The 17,708-nt window shown below is 38.8% G+C and overlaps 1 protein-coding gene across 7 annotated transcripts in view; it reads right to left on the bottom strand.

Moving 5' to 3' along the window:
* F8 (coagulation factor VIII) overlaps nt 1–17,708 on the bottom strand; it is a 129,655-nt gene that overhangs the window by 111,068 nt on the left and 879 nt on the right. For all 7 annotated transcript variants that reach the window (XR_015723442.1, XR_015723443.1, XR_006778043.2 and 4 more), the window contains exon 3: nt 15,950–17,542. Coding sequence is in view for 4 of the 7 variants with exons in the window: in XM_045788965.2 (XP_045644921.2) it covers nt 15,950–16,095 (146 nt within the window). In the remaining 3 variants the exon portion in view is untranslated. The remainder of the gene's footprint in view (nt 1–15,949; nt 17,543–17,708) is intronic.

Below are 17,708 nucleotides of genomic sequence, written 5' to 3'. Positions count from 1 at the left end.
ATTCTTATCTTGCAAAACTGAAACTCAATATCCATTAAACAATAAATTGTCATTCTCCACTCCCCTCAACCTCTGAAACCACCATTCTGCTTTCTGTTGCTATGATTTTGACTATTCTAAGTACCTCATATAAGTGGAATTATACGGTGCTTTTCTTTTTGTGACTGGCTTAATGTCCTTAAGATTGATCCACATTGCACCAGGTATCAGAATTCTCTTCCTTTTTAAGGCTGAATAATATTCCATTGTATGAATAGGCCACACGTTGTTTATCCATTCATCCATAGACAGACACTTGGGTTGCCTTCATGTTTTTGCTATTAAGAACGATGCTGCTGTGAACATGGGTGTACAAATATCTCTTCAAGATCCTGCTTTCAATTATTTTGAGTATATACCCAGAAATGGAATTGATGGATTATATGCTAATTTTCAAAAAGTTTTTAAGAGTCACCATTCTGTTCTTCACAGTGGCTGCGCCATTTTATATTCCAACCAACACCACAGAAGTGTTCCAATTCCTCTACATCCTCACCAACATTTATTTTGGTTTTTTTATTTGTTTGTATAATAGCCATCCTAATGGGTGAGAGATTATATCTCTTTGTAGTTTTGATTTGTATTTCCCTAGGTGAGTTTGAGCATCTTTTCATGTGCTGATTGGCCATTTGTATACTTTCTCTGAAGAAATGTCTACTCAAGTCCGTTTTGTCTATTTTTGAATTAGGTTGTTTGCTTTCTTACTGAGTCTTTCCTTTTTTTCTTTTTCTTTTTTTTAAGATTTTATTTATTTATTTGACAGAGAGAGAGACAGCCAGCGAGAGAGGGAACACAAGCAGGGGGAGTGGGAGAGGAAGAAGCAGGCTCATAGTGGAGGAGCCTGATGTGGGGCTCGATCCCAGAACGCTGGGAACACACCCCGAGCTGAAGTCAGACACTTAACCGCTATGCCACCCAGGCGCCCCTGAGTCTTTCTTTTTAAGATTTTATTTTTTAAGTGATCTCTACACCCAACATGGGGCTTGAACTCACAACCCTGAAACCAAGAGTCACACGGTCCACTGACTGAGCTAGCCAGGCACCCCTTTCTTGTTGAGTTTTAAGAAATTCTCTATATACAGGTTTCCCCTGCTATCCAAAAGTAGAACATGCCTATGAAACATTTTGTAAGCTGAAATGGCATAAAACAAAGAAGCAACTACCATTTTATAAAAGGCACAATCCTCTTCGGATTTCTTTAGTTAGTGAAAACAGGTACTAAAGTAGGTCTTTTGTAAAAGCAAAGTGTTGTAAAGCAAACTTTTGGATACTGGGGGAAATGTGTATTTTGGATATTAATCTCTTAATATTTTTTAAAAGATTTTATTTCTTTATTATATTAGAGAGAGAGACAGAGAACGTGAGTGGGAGAAGGGATAAAGGGAGAGAATCTTCAAGCAGACTCCCTGCTGAGCATGAAGACAGATGTGAGGCTTTGATCTCACACCTCTGAGATCATGACCTCAGCCGAAATCAAGAGTCAGATACTTAACCAACTAGCCACCCAGGAACCCCAAGAGTCCTTTTGATAGGTTTATTAGTAGCCTGGATATGGCTAAGGAAAGAATCTCTGAGCTTGAAAATATGACAATTGAAGCTTTTAACCTTAAAAGCAAAGAAAAAAGAGAGTGATGAAAACCAGATTAGAATATCCAAGCACTGTGGGACAACTACAAAAGTCGTAATGCACACAATGGGAATAGCAGAAGAAAAAGAAAGAAAGGAACAGAAGTATTATTTGAAGCAATAATGAGAATTTCCCCAAATTAATGTCACATACCAAAACACAGATCTAGGAAGCTCAGAGAACACCATGCAGGACAAATGCCCCCCAAAAAACTATTTCTAGGCATATCATATTCAAACTTCAGAAAATCAAAGATAAATAAAACATCTTGAAAGAAACCACAGGGAAAACACCTTACCTAAAGAGGAACAAAGAAAAGAATTACATACAACTTCTCCTCAGAAACCATGCAAGCAAGAAGAGAGTAGAGTGTTGCATATCTAAAGCGTTGAGAGGGAAAAAAACTACAACCAACCTAGAATTCTCTACCCTGCAGAATTATCCTTCAACAGTGATGGAGAAATAACAACTCTCAGACAAACAAAAATTGAGGGCATTTGTTGTCAGTAGAGCTGCCTTACAAGAAATATTACAATAAACTATTCAGAGAGAAGGAAATTAATATAGGTCAAAACTCAAATCTATATAAAGAAAGGAAAAGCATCAAAGAATGAAAAAGTGGAGAGTATCCACCACAGAAAAGGCACCAAAAACAACCAAGTAGATTGAATGACTTAGCCAGCTGATGTTAGCCAGCTTCAGTCACTGCAACTCCAATCTTGCCAAAATGGACATATGAATGGGAGAGCCATAGTGGAGGCTATGCATGGGTGCAATATCACAGACTCACCAAAGCTGATCTGGCTACGCTGCTGTGAATGTCCAACTTGACAGCAAACGAGACTAACACTAAGTCCCTGATACGTCACAACTACTCAAGGAAACTATTCATATACTTAGTGAGCCTCAATAAGCACCAATAAACTTCCCCCAATGAACTTCTGTGTGTGTGCACACATGCACACATACACAGGGAAAAAAGCAGATACCTTTTTTCTCTTTTCATTTGTGTGCTTTAAAAGCTATAAAATCACCCAAGGAAGCACAGATGTTCTCATTATTTGAATGATGTTCACTGGAAAGAATCCTTTTCCTCTGCGTTGTTTTCAGACAATTCACTGACAGCTATAAATCTGTGGAAATGCTGCTGCCCAAGGTTAGCAGATGTGATTAGCGATTAGGACTCTGCTGAAAACTTAAAATGCACCAAGGCGCTGTACAATGGAAGTGTAGATATGAATCTGCAAGACCTCTTTTGTGAGGCACACAGGTACCCTCCACCCACGAAAAGCACAGAAACACTCTGGTGAAATGAGGAAAATGCATCCAGGTATACATGAGGGTGGAACCATCTGGTAGGTCTTTTGAGTTTGTATTCCTGGAGCTCTGATGAGGGATGTGGCCCAGAGATGTGTGTTTGAACTATGCTGGTGTACAATAAAGACGCATCCGATTGCAGACAGAGCAGACCTTGCCACATGAGTTCCTGGGGGTCACACCGAGCACAAACGGCACAGAATGGCAGAAAGGTGAGGGAGAGACATGGACGCACCAGACAGTCACTTACAGGAGGAGCCTCTGTGAGCCCCAGACGATGTCAAGATCAAGGCAGAACGGGTTAGCTGGGGAAATGAGGGAGATTTTCTTTTAAGAAAACACAAGGGTTTGGGCGAGCCTTAAAATGGTGAGTCTGCACCTAACAGTTTAGCATCCATTCCCATAAAGTAAAGACTGATGGAAGCACCAAGGAGAAGCTGGCCAACCTACAGCATTCCACTCCATTCCAGGGCACCCAAGAAAGCATGTCATGGGAGCAGCTCTGCCAACCCTATGCCACGACAAATGACTTTCTGTACTGACTGAGGGCCAGGGGCTGGCGTACTGATAAGCAAGCTCTCCCAGTAGAAGGGGTTCATTTACGGAGGAAGGAATGAAGCTCTACAAGAAAGTTTAGCAACAAAGAGCCTCACCTGTCTTCCACAGCGTCTCCCATAGCCATCTACTTTGTTTTTGATTCAGAGATCTTTGGAACCAGAATTGAGGTAAGGAGGAGAGAGGGTGGCCCAATGGGAAATGTGGACCCCCATCCTGGGACTCCTTCTGTCTGACAGTCCCTTTGAAGCTCTGACCACAGGCACTGAGCAGTGAAGGAGGCCAAGGCACACGCAGGGTGGGCGTAAATGTGCCCTACGCAAGGGCAGCGAGCCGCCTGAGGGGCATGGTGCAGGCCACTGGGAGCTGAAGAAGCTGCCCCCTCCCAAACAAGTGAGGACATGGCAGGTGAGTGGGTGGAGGTCGTGGTGAAGACAGAAATGGGATGGTTCTGGGAGCCACCGCCTGGCCCGCACTCACGCCCGCACCACCAGCACCAGAAACTGCCCCCCCCCACCTCTTTCCCAAAGCATCCCTTCCCCTACAGGTCCTTCCCAGGGCAGGCCACGCCACCCTCCCAGGAGCCGCAGGGCCTGCTCCCACGGTAGCCACGCCCGGGATAGCCTGGCGCTTAAGAATGGATCAGGATGGAGACAGAAAAGCCCCACCACAGTTGGCCCGACGTGGGACAACTCAGAACGGTCACTCCAGCTCCAGAGCTCCCTGTAGGGTCGGACTGCACTGCTGTCCAGCTTCTCCCTGTGCCCACCCACCCCCACTTCTTCCCTGTCCTCCCCTTCTCCTTCCCTTCCCTTCCCCAGTGTTGGTCCTGAGAGCTCTCTAAATAAACTTCCTGCACGTCAATCTATACCTCAGACTCCATGTCCAGGGAACCCAACTCCATGATATTAATTCATATTTAAATGTGAATTTCATCCATCTCTAAAACTTCTCATGTTACTAGCCTTGGCACAGACCTACATGGCTTTTAGTCATTTAACAATATTATCTGGTGCCCATATCATCAAGTGCACCCCTCTGTTTAGTCCATTTGTCCCATCTCTTGGCCACTTTGAGAATTATGCCCTTCCACACTCATCAACTCATCCCTTTTTCTATTTTGTGTCCTTGGTTCTGCAGAGTTTACTCCACCCAGTTTCTCCAAACCTTCCACCAGTTTCTAACAAAACTGAGACCCATGTCAAGAGAGTTATTTTGACATCCGCTAGCACAGTGCTTCCACTTTAATATTTCTGACTAAAATGAAAATATAAGACACAGAAAATGTTTACTAGAACAAGAGGGAACAGGATCAAGAGCACACAGAAACACTTTTTTCTCCCTCTAAGAGGCAAAAATCAGAGGCAAAAGAAATAAGGTTGTAGGACAGACAAACAGAAGCCTAGGCTCTAGTTTAGTGGGACATGGTCCACAATAGGACTCCCTATTCAAAGGGATATTCCTAAGAGCATCAGCACCATCCAGCTTTGTGATTCAGTTCTGAGATGAGTGTATTTAGAACCTTTTCTATTACACTGAACAGTTTCCACTGGTGCAGAAACACGTGAGGTATGTGCCTGTGTCAGTTTCAGAGTAATATGCACAGTAAGTGACAAAATGTTCCAGGGTTCATGGGTTTTACTCCTTCCTAACTTCTGTGAGATTTTTGTTTGTGCATTTCCCTTGGGATTTGATATATAAATCTTGCCAAATATATTTGGCAACAATGTCCTTCACATGAACTGTTCTTTCACATTTTATCTAAAAAGAATCGGAAAACCTATTATATTCCCTGACCTTTGCTTAGAAGAAGTTGAGCAGCTGCAGGAACAGATAATATGAAACTGAATTTCCCCAGATGTTTATTTCAAAACTTGGCAGAGGTTGTCAGGATGTGTCCAGAGTCAGAATATCCCGTTAATCAGTATCAAAATAATCTAGACTATAAAATGGTATCATCAAAATAAAAATTCTATCAACTTTTTTCCTGGTAAAAATACATGTGACTGCTTGCACAACAACAGAAAGCTAGATAAAAAATAAATCATTTTCTCCATTCAATTCAATTTTACACTGTTATTCACCATACCTCAGGCTGCACGCTAGATGGAAGCTACAATGCAAAATGCAATGTATTAAGTACAATTATTTTAATAATTTTTGACAAGACCAACATTGCACAACTGCAGGTTATATAGACTATAGAAGGAACTTGAATCCATTCCTCATACCACACACAAAAATTAATTCAGCATATCAACGGCCTAAATATAAGAGCTAATACTATAAAACTCTTGGGAGGAAATACAGGTATAATTCTGGGTGACCCTGGATTTGGCAATAGTTTCTTAGATAAGGCATCAAAAGCACAAGCAACTGAATGAAAAAAAAATAGATAAACTGAACTTCATCAAAATGAAAAACTTTGTACTAGGACAGAATATTTAACATAAGTACATCTGAAAATGTATCCAGAATATACAGAATTCTCAAAACTCAAAAATAACAAGAGAAACAACATAATTTTAAAATGGGCCAAAGCTCTGAAAAGACATTTCATCAAAGGAAATATAGGAACAGCCAATTACACACGCAAAGAAGCTCAGAATCTTTAGTCATCAGAGAAATGCAAATTAAACATAGAGTGAGATACCACCACAGAGTCATTAAAATGACTAAACTTAAATACTGGCACGGTACAACCATTCTAGAAATCTGTTGGCAGTTCTTACAGTTAAACATGCATTTCCAACATGATCCAGAAATTTCATTCCTAGATATTTAACGAAGATAAATGAACACAGATGTCCACACAAAAGCTTGTACAAGAATGCTCATAGCAGGTTTCTTTACACTAGCCCCCAAACTGGAAACAATCCAAAGGTCCATGTGACAGTGAATGGATATACAAATTGTGATATGTTCTGATAATGGAGCAATAATCAGCAATACAAAGAATAAAACTGCTTTGTGCAACAATCTGGTGGAATTTCCAAATCATGCCAGACACTGAAGAGTGCATATTGTATGATTCTAATGATATAAGAGTCTTAAACAGTCAAAAATGAATACAGAAAGCAGCTTGTTGTCAGGGGCCATGTCAGGGTAGGGAGACTCACTGGAAAGTTGCAGAAGGATTGATGTAAATGTTCTATGTGTTGATTAAAGTAGTGGTGATGTGACTTGTATGCATTTGTCAAAACTTATCAAACTGCACATTAAAAATCTGTGTGTTTCACTGTATGTGAATTATACCTGTAGTAGGCAAAATTTGGCTTTTCTTCACCTTTCCCCTTTGGTATTATGCCCATGAATATGTTATGTTACATAGCTAAAGAAACTTCGTGGATGGAATTAAGGTTGCTAATCAGCTGGTCTTGAGAGGGAGAGATTATCCTGAAATATCTGGGTGGACCCAAAGTAGTCATAAAGGTTCTTAAAAGTGGGATAGGAAGGCAGAAAAGGTCAGAGGGATGTGGTAGAAGTTGAAGTCAGAACAATTTAAAGCAGGAGAGAGACTCAATGCACTCTTCCTAGTTTGAAGATGAAGGGCCCTACATGGAACTTCAGAGAAGGAACTGAATTCCTGTAATGATGGCAGCCCTGTCAACAACTTGATTTTGGTCTTGTGTGACCCTGAGTAGAGTGCCCAATCGAGCCCACCTGGCTTCTGAGCCACTAAAACTATAATAATAAATGGGTGTTGTTACAAGCTATAAAGTTTGAGGTAATTTGTTACACAGCAATAAGAAGCTATTATGATACCCAAAGTTGATCCAAATATTAAGAAATAACTTGACATGCAAATAAAAATGCAATTAAAATTCATGCTTCTAAATGAAGCTGGTTTTTAGAAAAAATTAATGAAATTGATAAACCTCTAGCCAGACTTATCAAAAAGAAATGAGAAAGGGCCAAAATGAATAAGATCACAAATGAGAGAGGAGAAATAACAAACAACGCCACAGAAATATAAACTATTACAAGAGAATATTATTGAAAACTATATGCCAACAAATTGGACAACTCGAAGAAAGAGATAAATTCCTAGAAACATATAAACTACCAAAACTGAAACAGGAAGAAATAGAAAACTTGAACAGATTCATAACCAGCGAAGAAACTGAATCAATAATAAAAAAAATCTCCCAACAAACAAAAGTCTAGGACCAGATGGCTTCACAAGGAAATTCTACCAAACATTTAAAGAAGAGTTAATACCTATTCCTCTCAAACTATTCCAAAAAACAGAAAAGGAAGGAAAACTTAAAAATTCGTTCTATTACCCTGATCCCAAACCAGATAAAGACTCCACTAAAAAAAGAGAACAACAGGCCAATATCCATGATGAACAGGGATGCAAAAATTCTCAATAAAATACTAGCAAACCAAATCCAACAGTACATTAAAATAATCATTCACCACCATTGACTGGGATTTATTCCTGGGTTGCAAGGGTGGTTCAATATTTGCAAATCAATCAATGTGATACACATTAATAAAAGAAAGGATAAGAACCATACAATCTTCTCAATAGATGCAGAAAAAGCATTTGACAAAGTACAACGCCTATTCATGATAAAAAAAAAAACTCAACAAAGTAGGTTTAGAGGGAACATACCTCAACATAATAAAGGCCATCTATGAAAAACCCACACCTAACATCATCTTCGACGGGGAAAAACTGAGAGCTTTTCCCCTAAGGTCAGGAACAAGACAGAGATGTCCACTCTCACCACTTTTATTCAATATAGGACTGGAAATCCTAGCCTTAGCAATCAGACAACAAAAAGAAAAGGCATCCAAATCCACAAGGAAGAAATCAAACTTTCACTATTTGCAGATGACATGATACTCTATGTAGAAAACCCGAAAGACTCCACCAAAAAACTGCTGGAACCGATACACAAATTCAGTAAAGTCTCAGGATACAATATCAATGTACAGAAATCAGTTGCATTTCTATACACTAATAATGAAGCAGCAGAAAGAGAAATTAAGGTATCAATCCCATTTACAAGTGCACCAAAACCAATAAGATACCTAGGAATAAACGTAACCAAAGAGGCGAAAGACCTGTACTATGAAAACTATACAACACTGATGAAAGAAATTAAAGATGACACAAAGACATGTACAAAAAATTCCATGCTCATGGATTGGAAGAACAAACATTGTTAAAATGTCTATAGTACCCAAAGCAATCTACAGATTTAATACCAAATACAGATTTAATATCGAAATACCAACAGTATTTTTCACAGAGCTAGAACAAACAGTCCTAAAATTTGTATGGAGCCACAAAAGAGCCTGAATAGTCAAAGCAACCTTGAAAAAGCAAAGCAAAGCTGGAGGCATCACAATTCTGGACTTCAAGTTGTATTACAAAGCTGTAGTGACCAACACAGTATGGTACTGGCACAAAAACAGACATATAAATCAATGGAACAGAATGGAAAACCCAGAAATGAACCCACAACTCTATGGTCAATAAATGTTGGACAAACAAGGAAAGAATATCCAATGGAAAAAAGATAGTCTCTTCAACAAATGATGTTGGGAAAAATGGACAGCAACATGCAGAAGAATGAAACTGGACCACTTTCTTACACTATACACAAACATAAATTCAAAATGGATGAAACAGGGGCACCTGGGTGGCTCAGTTGGTTAAGTGTCTGCCTTTGGTTCGGGTCATGATCCCAAGGTCCTGGGATCGAGCCCTGCATTCAGCTCCCTGCTGCTTCTCCTTCTCCTTTTGTGTTTTTTTATTCATGTAAAATTTTTAAAAAATTTTTTATTATGTTATGTTAGTCACCATACAGTACATCCTTAGTTTTTCATGTAGTGTTCCTTGATTCATTGTTTGCGTATAACACCCAGTGCTCCATGCAATATGTGCCTTTCTTAATACCCATCACCGGCCTATCCCAGTCCCCCACCCCCCTCCCTTCTGAAGCCCTCAGTTTGTTTCCCAGAGTCCATAGTCTCTTGTGGTTCATTCCCCCTTCTGTTTACCTGCCTTCATTCTTTCCTTCCTTCTCCTACCGATCTCCCTGCTTTTTGCCCTTCATGCTCTCTCCCTCTCTCTCAAACAAAATCTTCTGTTTAAAAGATTTTTAAAAAATGGATGAAACACCTAGAGCCACCTGGGTGGCTCAGTTGTTTAAGCATTCAACTCTTGATTTTGGCTCAGGTCTTGATGTCAGGGTTGGAAAATTGCATCCTGCATCAGGTTCCATGCTCAGTGCAGAGTCTGTTGAAATTCTGTCTCTCTCTCTCTCTCTCTTTAAATAAATAAATAAAATCTTTTAAAAAATGGACAAAAGAACTAAATGTGAGACCTGAAACCATCAATATCCTAGAGGAGAAAACAGGCAGTAACCTCTTTGCATTGGCTGTAGCAACTTCTTTCTAGCTATGTCTCCTGAGGCAAGGGAAACAAAAGCAAAAAATGAACTATTGGGACTTCATCAAAATAAAAAGTACACTTTGGAAAACAGTGTGGAGGTCCCTCAAAAAGTTAAAAATAGAGCTACCCTATGACTCAACAATTGCAATACTGGGTATTTACCCCAAAGATACAGACGTAGTGAAGAGAAGGGCCATATGCACCCCAGTGTTCATAGCAGCATTGTCCACAATAGCCAAACTGTGGAAGGAGCCGAGATGCCCTTCAACAGATGAATGGATAAAGAAAATGTGATCCATATACACAATGGAATATTATTCAGCCATTAGAAAGGATGAATACCCACCATTTGCATCGACATGGATGGAACCAGAGGGGATTATGCTAAGTGCAATAAGTCAAGCAGAGAAAGACAATTATCATGTGGTTTCACTCATTTATGGAACATAAGAAGTAGGAAGATCAGTAGGAGAAGAAAGGGAAGAATGAAGGGGGGGGGCGGTAAACAGAAGGGGGAATGAACCATGAGAGACTATAGACTCTGGGAAACAAACTGAGGGCTTCAGAAGGGAGGGGGGTGGGGGACCAGGATAGGCCGGTGATGGGTATTAAGAAAGGCACATATTGCATGGAGCACTGGGTGTTATACGCAAGTAATGAATCATGGAACACTACATGAAAAACTAAGGATGTACTGTATGGTGACTAACATAACTTAATAAAAAATTTTAAAAAATAAAAAAATAAAAAGCTTCTGCACAGCAAAGGAAACAATCAATAAAACTAAAAGGCAACCTAAAAATGGGAGAAGATATTTGCAAATGACATATCTGGTAAAAGGTTAGTATCCAATACATAGAAAGAGCTTATAAAACTCAATACCCAAGAAAATCAATCATTCAATTAAAACATGGGCAAAATGGGGCGCCTGGGTGGCACAGCGGTTAAGCGTCTGCCTTCGGCTCAGGGCGTGATCCCGGCGTTCTGGGTTCGAGCCCCACATCAGGCTCCTCTGCTATGAGCCTGCTTCTTCCTCTCCCACTCCCCCTGCTTGTGTTCCCTCTCTCGCTGGCTGTCTCTATCTCTGTTAAATAAAAAAAAAAAAAAAATCTTTATAAAAAAAAAAAAAAAACATGGGCAAAAGACATGAATAGATACTTTTCCAAAAAAGGCATCCAGATGGCCAACAGACACATGAAAAGATGCTCAACATCATTGATCCTCAAGAAAATGCAAATCAAAACTACAATGAGATATCCTCTCACACTGGTCAGAATGGCTAAAATAAATAACACAAGAAAGTGTTGGTGAGGATGTGGAGAAAGGGCAAACTGTTGATGGGAATGCAAACTGGTGCAGCCACTCTAGAAAACAAAAAGTATGGAGGTTCCTCAAAAAGTTAAAAATAGAGCTACCCTACAATCTAGCAATTGCACTAGTAGGGATTTACCCAAATACAAAAATACAGATTCAAAGGGATACACGCACCCCTATGCTTATAGCAGCATCATCTACAGTAGCCAAATTATGGAAACAGCCCAAGTGTCATTGACTGATAAAGAAGATGTGATGTACATATATATTACTGAGCCATCAAAAAGGATGAAATGTTGCCATCTGCAATGTCATGGACGGAGCTAGAGGGTATTATGCTAAGTGAAGTAAGTCAGTCAGAGAAAGACAAATACCATATGATTTTACTCATATGTGGAATTCAAGAAACAAAACAAGCAAAGGAAAGAAAAAAGAAGAGAGACAAACCACGAAATAGACTCTTAACTATGGAGAACACACTGATGGTTACCAGAGGAGAGGAGTGTGGGGGGAAATGGGTTGAATAGGTGATGGGGATGAAGGAGGGCACTTGTCAGTGATGAGCACTGGGGGGGGGGTGTATGGAAATGTTGAATCACTAAATTCTAAACCTGAAACTAATATTACACTGTATGTTACCTAAGTGAAATTTAAATAGATACTTTAGAAAAAGGAAAAGAAAAAGGAAAAAAAAATGATCCTAAATGAAATCCAAGAGAATATTACAAACTACTGTAAACAATGAAAAGAAAACCTAACATCATAACCTGTGTGATATGCAAACATTGTTCTCAGAGAAAAACATGTAGCTTTAAATGCCTTCACTATTAAAAACAAAGGACAAAGGAAAAATAACATCACTTTTCCTAAGGTATTAGAAAAAATACAGCACAATGAGCCAAAAGAAACTAAAAGATCGTTGACAAAGATAAAATCTAAAAATAAATATTAAACAATAACTAGGGGGTGGTGCCTGGGTGGTGCAATCAGTTGAGCGTCCGACTCTTGTTTTCAGCTCAGGTCATGATTTCGGGGTTGTGAGATCGAGTCCCACATTGGGCTCCGCGCTCAGCACGGAGTCTGCTGCTGATTCTCTTTCCCTCTCCTTCTGCCCCTCCTGCTTGTGCTCTCAAATAAATAAATAAATCTTAAAAAAATAACTGAGAAAAACAAAGAAATTTAGAAGCTCATTGTTTGAAAAGAATATCACCACCAACAAAATAGACATATCCCTTGCAAACCTGTTTGTGGATAAAAGATAAATAGCAAAGATATAGGAATTTAAGAAAAAGAAAGGTCACATAACTTAGATAATGTGGCAACAGAATCAAAAAAATAAAGTGATTATCTGCCCAGATATAAAATTATTAAAGCTGACTTCAAAAAAAGCTGAGACTTGATTTGACTAATTTTCATAGGAGAGCCACGACAAACACGAAACACGCTCACTCTATCTTTAAAAATAAATCTTTAAAAAAATTTATGGCAAATTGGAATAGAAGTAACAAAGACCATTTATCAAAAACAAACAGCAAATATTATTCTGAATAACAAAATATTAAGACTATTTCAAGTAAAATCACAGAGTAGACAGGAATGCTTGCTTTCATCACTAATATTTAACATTTTCTTGTATTTTCTAATAAATTCAATAAGATAAAAAAGAATAGGCTATAAACACTGGAAAAGAGCTATATCTGTCTCATTTTACTTGAGGTAAGACTCGATACTCATAGAGACTCTAGTGTAAAATTACTAGAATTAAGAACAGAATTCTGTAAGGTAGCTAGATTCAACACGAATATAAACAGATAGCTTTTCTTTATTCTGGTACTAAACATCAAGAAATAGAAATAAGAGAAAACATTTTATTAACAGTAGCAACACATTTATAAAATGCATAGAGATAAATGTAACAATAAATTACTTACATTATATTAATAAAATTAAAGTGTAAGTTTCATAAAATTCCAATTAAAATCACAACAGGACTTCGCTCTTTTTAATTGGAAGAAAATTTAAAGTTTTTATATGAAAGAATAAAATGCCTAAGAAATGCTAAGAAAGGTAAGGGTGCCTGGGTGGCTCAGTCAGTGAAGCATCTGCCTTCAGCTCAGGTCATGATCCCAGGGTCCTGGGATTGAGCCCCACATCGAGCCCCAGATCAGGGCTCTGTGCTCAGTGGGGAGTCTGCTTCTCCCCCTCCCTCTGCTTCTCCCCTTCTCTGGCTTCTGTGCACACGTGTACTCTCTCTCTTTCTCTCTCAAATGAATAAATAAAAATCTTAAAAAAAAAGAAATGCTAAGAAAGGTAAGAAAAAAAAAAAGAGCAGCAAGGACTGATTTCACTTACCAGATATCAGAAGATATAATAGACCCATTGTAATCAAATTGGTATGGTATTGGCATAGCAAGACAAAAGTAAAGTAGTTCAGTGAAGAAGCATAATGCATCCAGAAATACATACTAGTATGTATGAAAATTTTGTATGATGAATGGGTTTATTCAAATCAGTAGTAAAAGATATATTATTTGATAAATGGTGCTACTGCCATAGTATATTAATCTGGATGGAAATAAAACTACACAGATCCCACTTCTATACCATATACAAAAATAATTATCAGATGAACCGATGACAAATGTAAAAAGCAAAACAATAAAAATCTTGCAAGAAAATTTGGGAAATACACATACAACCTTGATATGCAGAAAATATTCTTAACCAACACTGGCCACTCTGAAGATATGAAAGAAAAGATAGATATATTTGACTATAAATTTTAGTAAAAGTTACAAAGTCAGTAGACAATAGGTCTTCGGAGAAATTGTACTATACATTAGTATGTTAATGCAGTATAACAAATAGCTAATATTTGTGATAATAAAAGGGTTTTGTAATTAAAAAAATAAAAGAGCCCAAAGAAAAATGGGCAAAACATACGAATAGTCAAATCTCAAAATATAAATGCAATAGCCAACAGGCATTTGAAAAGATGTTCAACCTAAGAAATAAAAGGACTGCAATTAAAGTAATGATGCAGATCACTCTATACCTACCTAAATTGGCAAAAATTAGAAGAACAAGATAAAACTTATTGATATGAGAGCAGGGAGAAGGGCACACTCATATGTTCATAGTAGAAATGTTTGAAGAGTTCTGGCCTTTCTGGAAATTAAAACTAAATAGAAATATTCCCTTCATTCCAGTCATACCCCTCTTGAGAATCTGTCACATAGGAATAAAAGCACCAGTATGTAATGACCAAAAGGTGGAAATAATACAGAATCTTATGCAGCCATTAAAATAAATGAATTGGAGCATCTGGCTCCGTGGCTTAGTCAGTTAAGTGTCCAAGTTCAGGTCATGATCTCAGGGTAGGCGCTGGGAGTGGAGCCTGCTTGAGATCCTCTCTCTCCCTCTCCCTCTGCCCTCCCCTGTCCCTCTCTAAAATAAAAAGAAAAATGAACTGGAGCTATGCTAACTGACTTAGGCAGAATTCTACTAGATGCTAATGAGAGAGAAATGTGTGTATAATATCCCATTGTTGTAAAAGAAGCAATGACCAAGAAAACTTTTATTTTCATATATGTGTATGTGTGGGTGCATAAGTATATATTATCATACTAGGGTTCTTTGTTTGGGGATAGGCAAGAAGGGGGCTAATGTAGAAGGAAGGTGGGGAGCCAAACAGAAGGAACAAAAAAGAGTGTAACGTATGACATGATCACATTTAATATTTACATTATATATGTACTGGGCTTAAATCTTTATAATACACATTTAAAGAAAACAAAACAAAATTTAAAATAAATGATTTCAGCATTCAATTCAATAAGCAAAATTAGATCAGCAAAATGAACCAAAGGAAATCAGGAAGAAGGAATGAATTAATGAAAGCAAAAGCAGAAATTGATAGATACAAAAGATGGTTCCTGACAAGATCAACAAAACTGAGAAACTTTCTAAAAACATTATTTTTAAGAGAGTGAAAGAGGACATACACAGGAATGAAAAAGGAAATAAAACTATAGACACAGAACAGTTGAACATCACCACAGTATGTGACTTGATACCAATACATTTTCAAATGCAGAAAAAAACTAGATTGCTTTCTAGAAAAATATATATAACCAAATTTGACTGAAGAAGAGGCAGAAAAATCCAAATAAATCCATGATCATAGATAATACTGAAAAAATCATTTAATACTAGTCTCACAAAATGCACTGGAACCCAAAAAAGATGAAAAGCTTTTGAACTCATGGCTAATACTATTCTTAAACACAAACTGGGCAAAGGTATCAAAACCACACAGACTAAAGTTATGTGTAATACTGATGGGATCTCATTGTTCTGTTTCTCTGTATGGAAGCTTGGGGGTAGGCTGAGGAAAGTTTTGTTTTCTCTCAGGCTCCTTGCCTTCCTTCTTCCTTCTCCCTCTACTGTATAGTTTCCAAAGTAACAGCATGTGACAAAGAGAAGCAATGGACAAATCATAACAATATATCAACAAATAGTTCAGATCTGTGAAAAGGATTGGCAATTAGTACACACACTTTACCTCAACAGTGCTTTTTCAGTGCTTAACTACCATCACAACCATCCTAACCTGAGGTCTGCACCTTCCTCCAACCAGTCACATCCTCACAATCCTGACTGGACCCTATAGAATGCGCCTTTACCTTGTGTCCACATGAAGCTCACTGAGCAGTTCACTTTGCATATAGTCCCAGGACAGCTCCACTGCACCCAAGTAGTATCTTCTGGTGGCACTAAAGCTGAATGGCAAAAGGCACAGAAAGAAGCAGGTGGAGAGTTCTACTTGCATGGCTCGTATTGCTAAGAAATGTTCAACTGGAGAAACAAAAGATTAATTCTTCTCTAAAATATCTTCAGTTCCCAGAAGAAAAAAAGGCAAATTTTCTATGATTTAGTGAAAAGTCCCAAAATTTTTGCTGTGAATTTTAGGGAACTTTACCTGCTGGATGTTACAGCAGCATTAGCAGTAAGCAGTAACAGATAAGATTGTTTCCTTTTTAGCAGAGGGAAGCAGCCACAGGAAGAACTGAATAGGAAAAGAGAGGTGGAGCTAAATCTTAACCCATTCACTTCTGAGAGTACTAGGGGTACAAGAATGCTGCTTTAATCAGAACCTTTAAGGAAAGGGAGAGAGAGAGGGAGGGGTCAAGGTGAAGAGGAGCTTTAATGTGCATTCATATTTCTAGCCTACTCCAACCTCCTTCCTTAGTAGCACCAGCAGCAGCAGCAAAAGCAGCTCTGGATGTTGTTGGAAATTCTGGAATCCACTTGCACAAACAAAGAGTCACCAGTATTCTAATAGTCTCCTTGTTTCTACCCTTGCCCCTCACACAGCCACCGAGTGACTTTTTAAAACTATAAAGCAGATCGTGTCACTCCTTCACTCAGACCCTCCACTGGCTTCTGACCTCACTCAGAGTAAAACCCTAAGTCTTTACCATGGCCTAGAGCATCTCCCATGATCTGCACGTCCCTTTCCTCCAGACCTCTGTGGTCTCATGTCACTATGACTACTGGCCTTCTTGCTCTTCCTTAAAATACCAAGCACACTCTTGCACCTAGACCTTAGCACTTGCTATCTGCTCTACTTGAAACATCTTTCCCCCCAATCGTCACACATTTCCCCTTCCACATCTCCTTCAGGTCTTGGCTCAAATCTTGCCTTCTCAATAAGCTTAAATGTGGACCACCACATTTACATTGTAAGCTCTCTAACCCCCTCCCTGGGCACTACTGATATCCCTCCTGGCTTCATTTTTCTATGTAGCACTCATAACTATGCAGCATTCATGTATTTATTTATCCTGCATTGTTGTTACCTGATGCTTCTTAAGGTTGTTTGCATTTGTCCTAGGTATAGGATGTATCTCCTTACATCAATATGTAGCCCTGCTGAGCTCAAGCAGAGCCCCTATTCAGGTTAATGTTTATCAGGGGGTGTGAGGGCCTCAAAGTATAGGAAATAATAAGAAACTTGACTAGGGTTGCTATAAGAAATGTTATCACTAAGAGTCCAGTTCTGCACAAGTATGAATGTGCCTGGGAGCAATTGGTGAGGTATCGTCCAGCTTGGAAACCAGCAGGAAGCAGTCCCTTTCGTAAACATTTGCTGAGACCTTCTCTCTGTCAGGCATCAGGATGCAGAAATAACAGCTGGCATGTACTATATGCCAGGAATTGTTGTAAGTTACTTTAATGCAGCTGCTAGTCTTGTCTTCATTTTACAGGTGATGAAACTGAAACACAGAGAGGTTAGGCAACTTGGCCAAGGTCACACAGTTTGCAAGTGGTAGCATTTCATCCCATATAATCTGGCTCCATGCGTCATGCTCCAAACTCCTATGCTATACTTCCATGCACTGGGTACATGGCATTGAGAAATGCAAGCAACTGATATAATTA

Source organism: Ursus americanus, chromosome X, assembly GCF_024610735.1.
Source record: "Ursus americanus isolate L20-20 chromosome X, mUrsAme1.1.p, whole genome shotgun sequence".
Taxonomy (NCBI): Eukaryota; Metazoa; Chordata; class Mammalia; order Carnivora; family Ursidae; genus Ursus; species Ursus americanus.
Note: the sequence above shows the minus strand (reverse complement) of the source record. Positions and strands in the feature narration are given on the sequence as shown.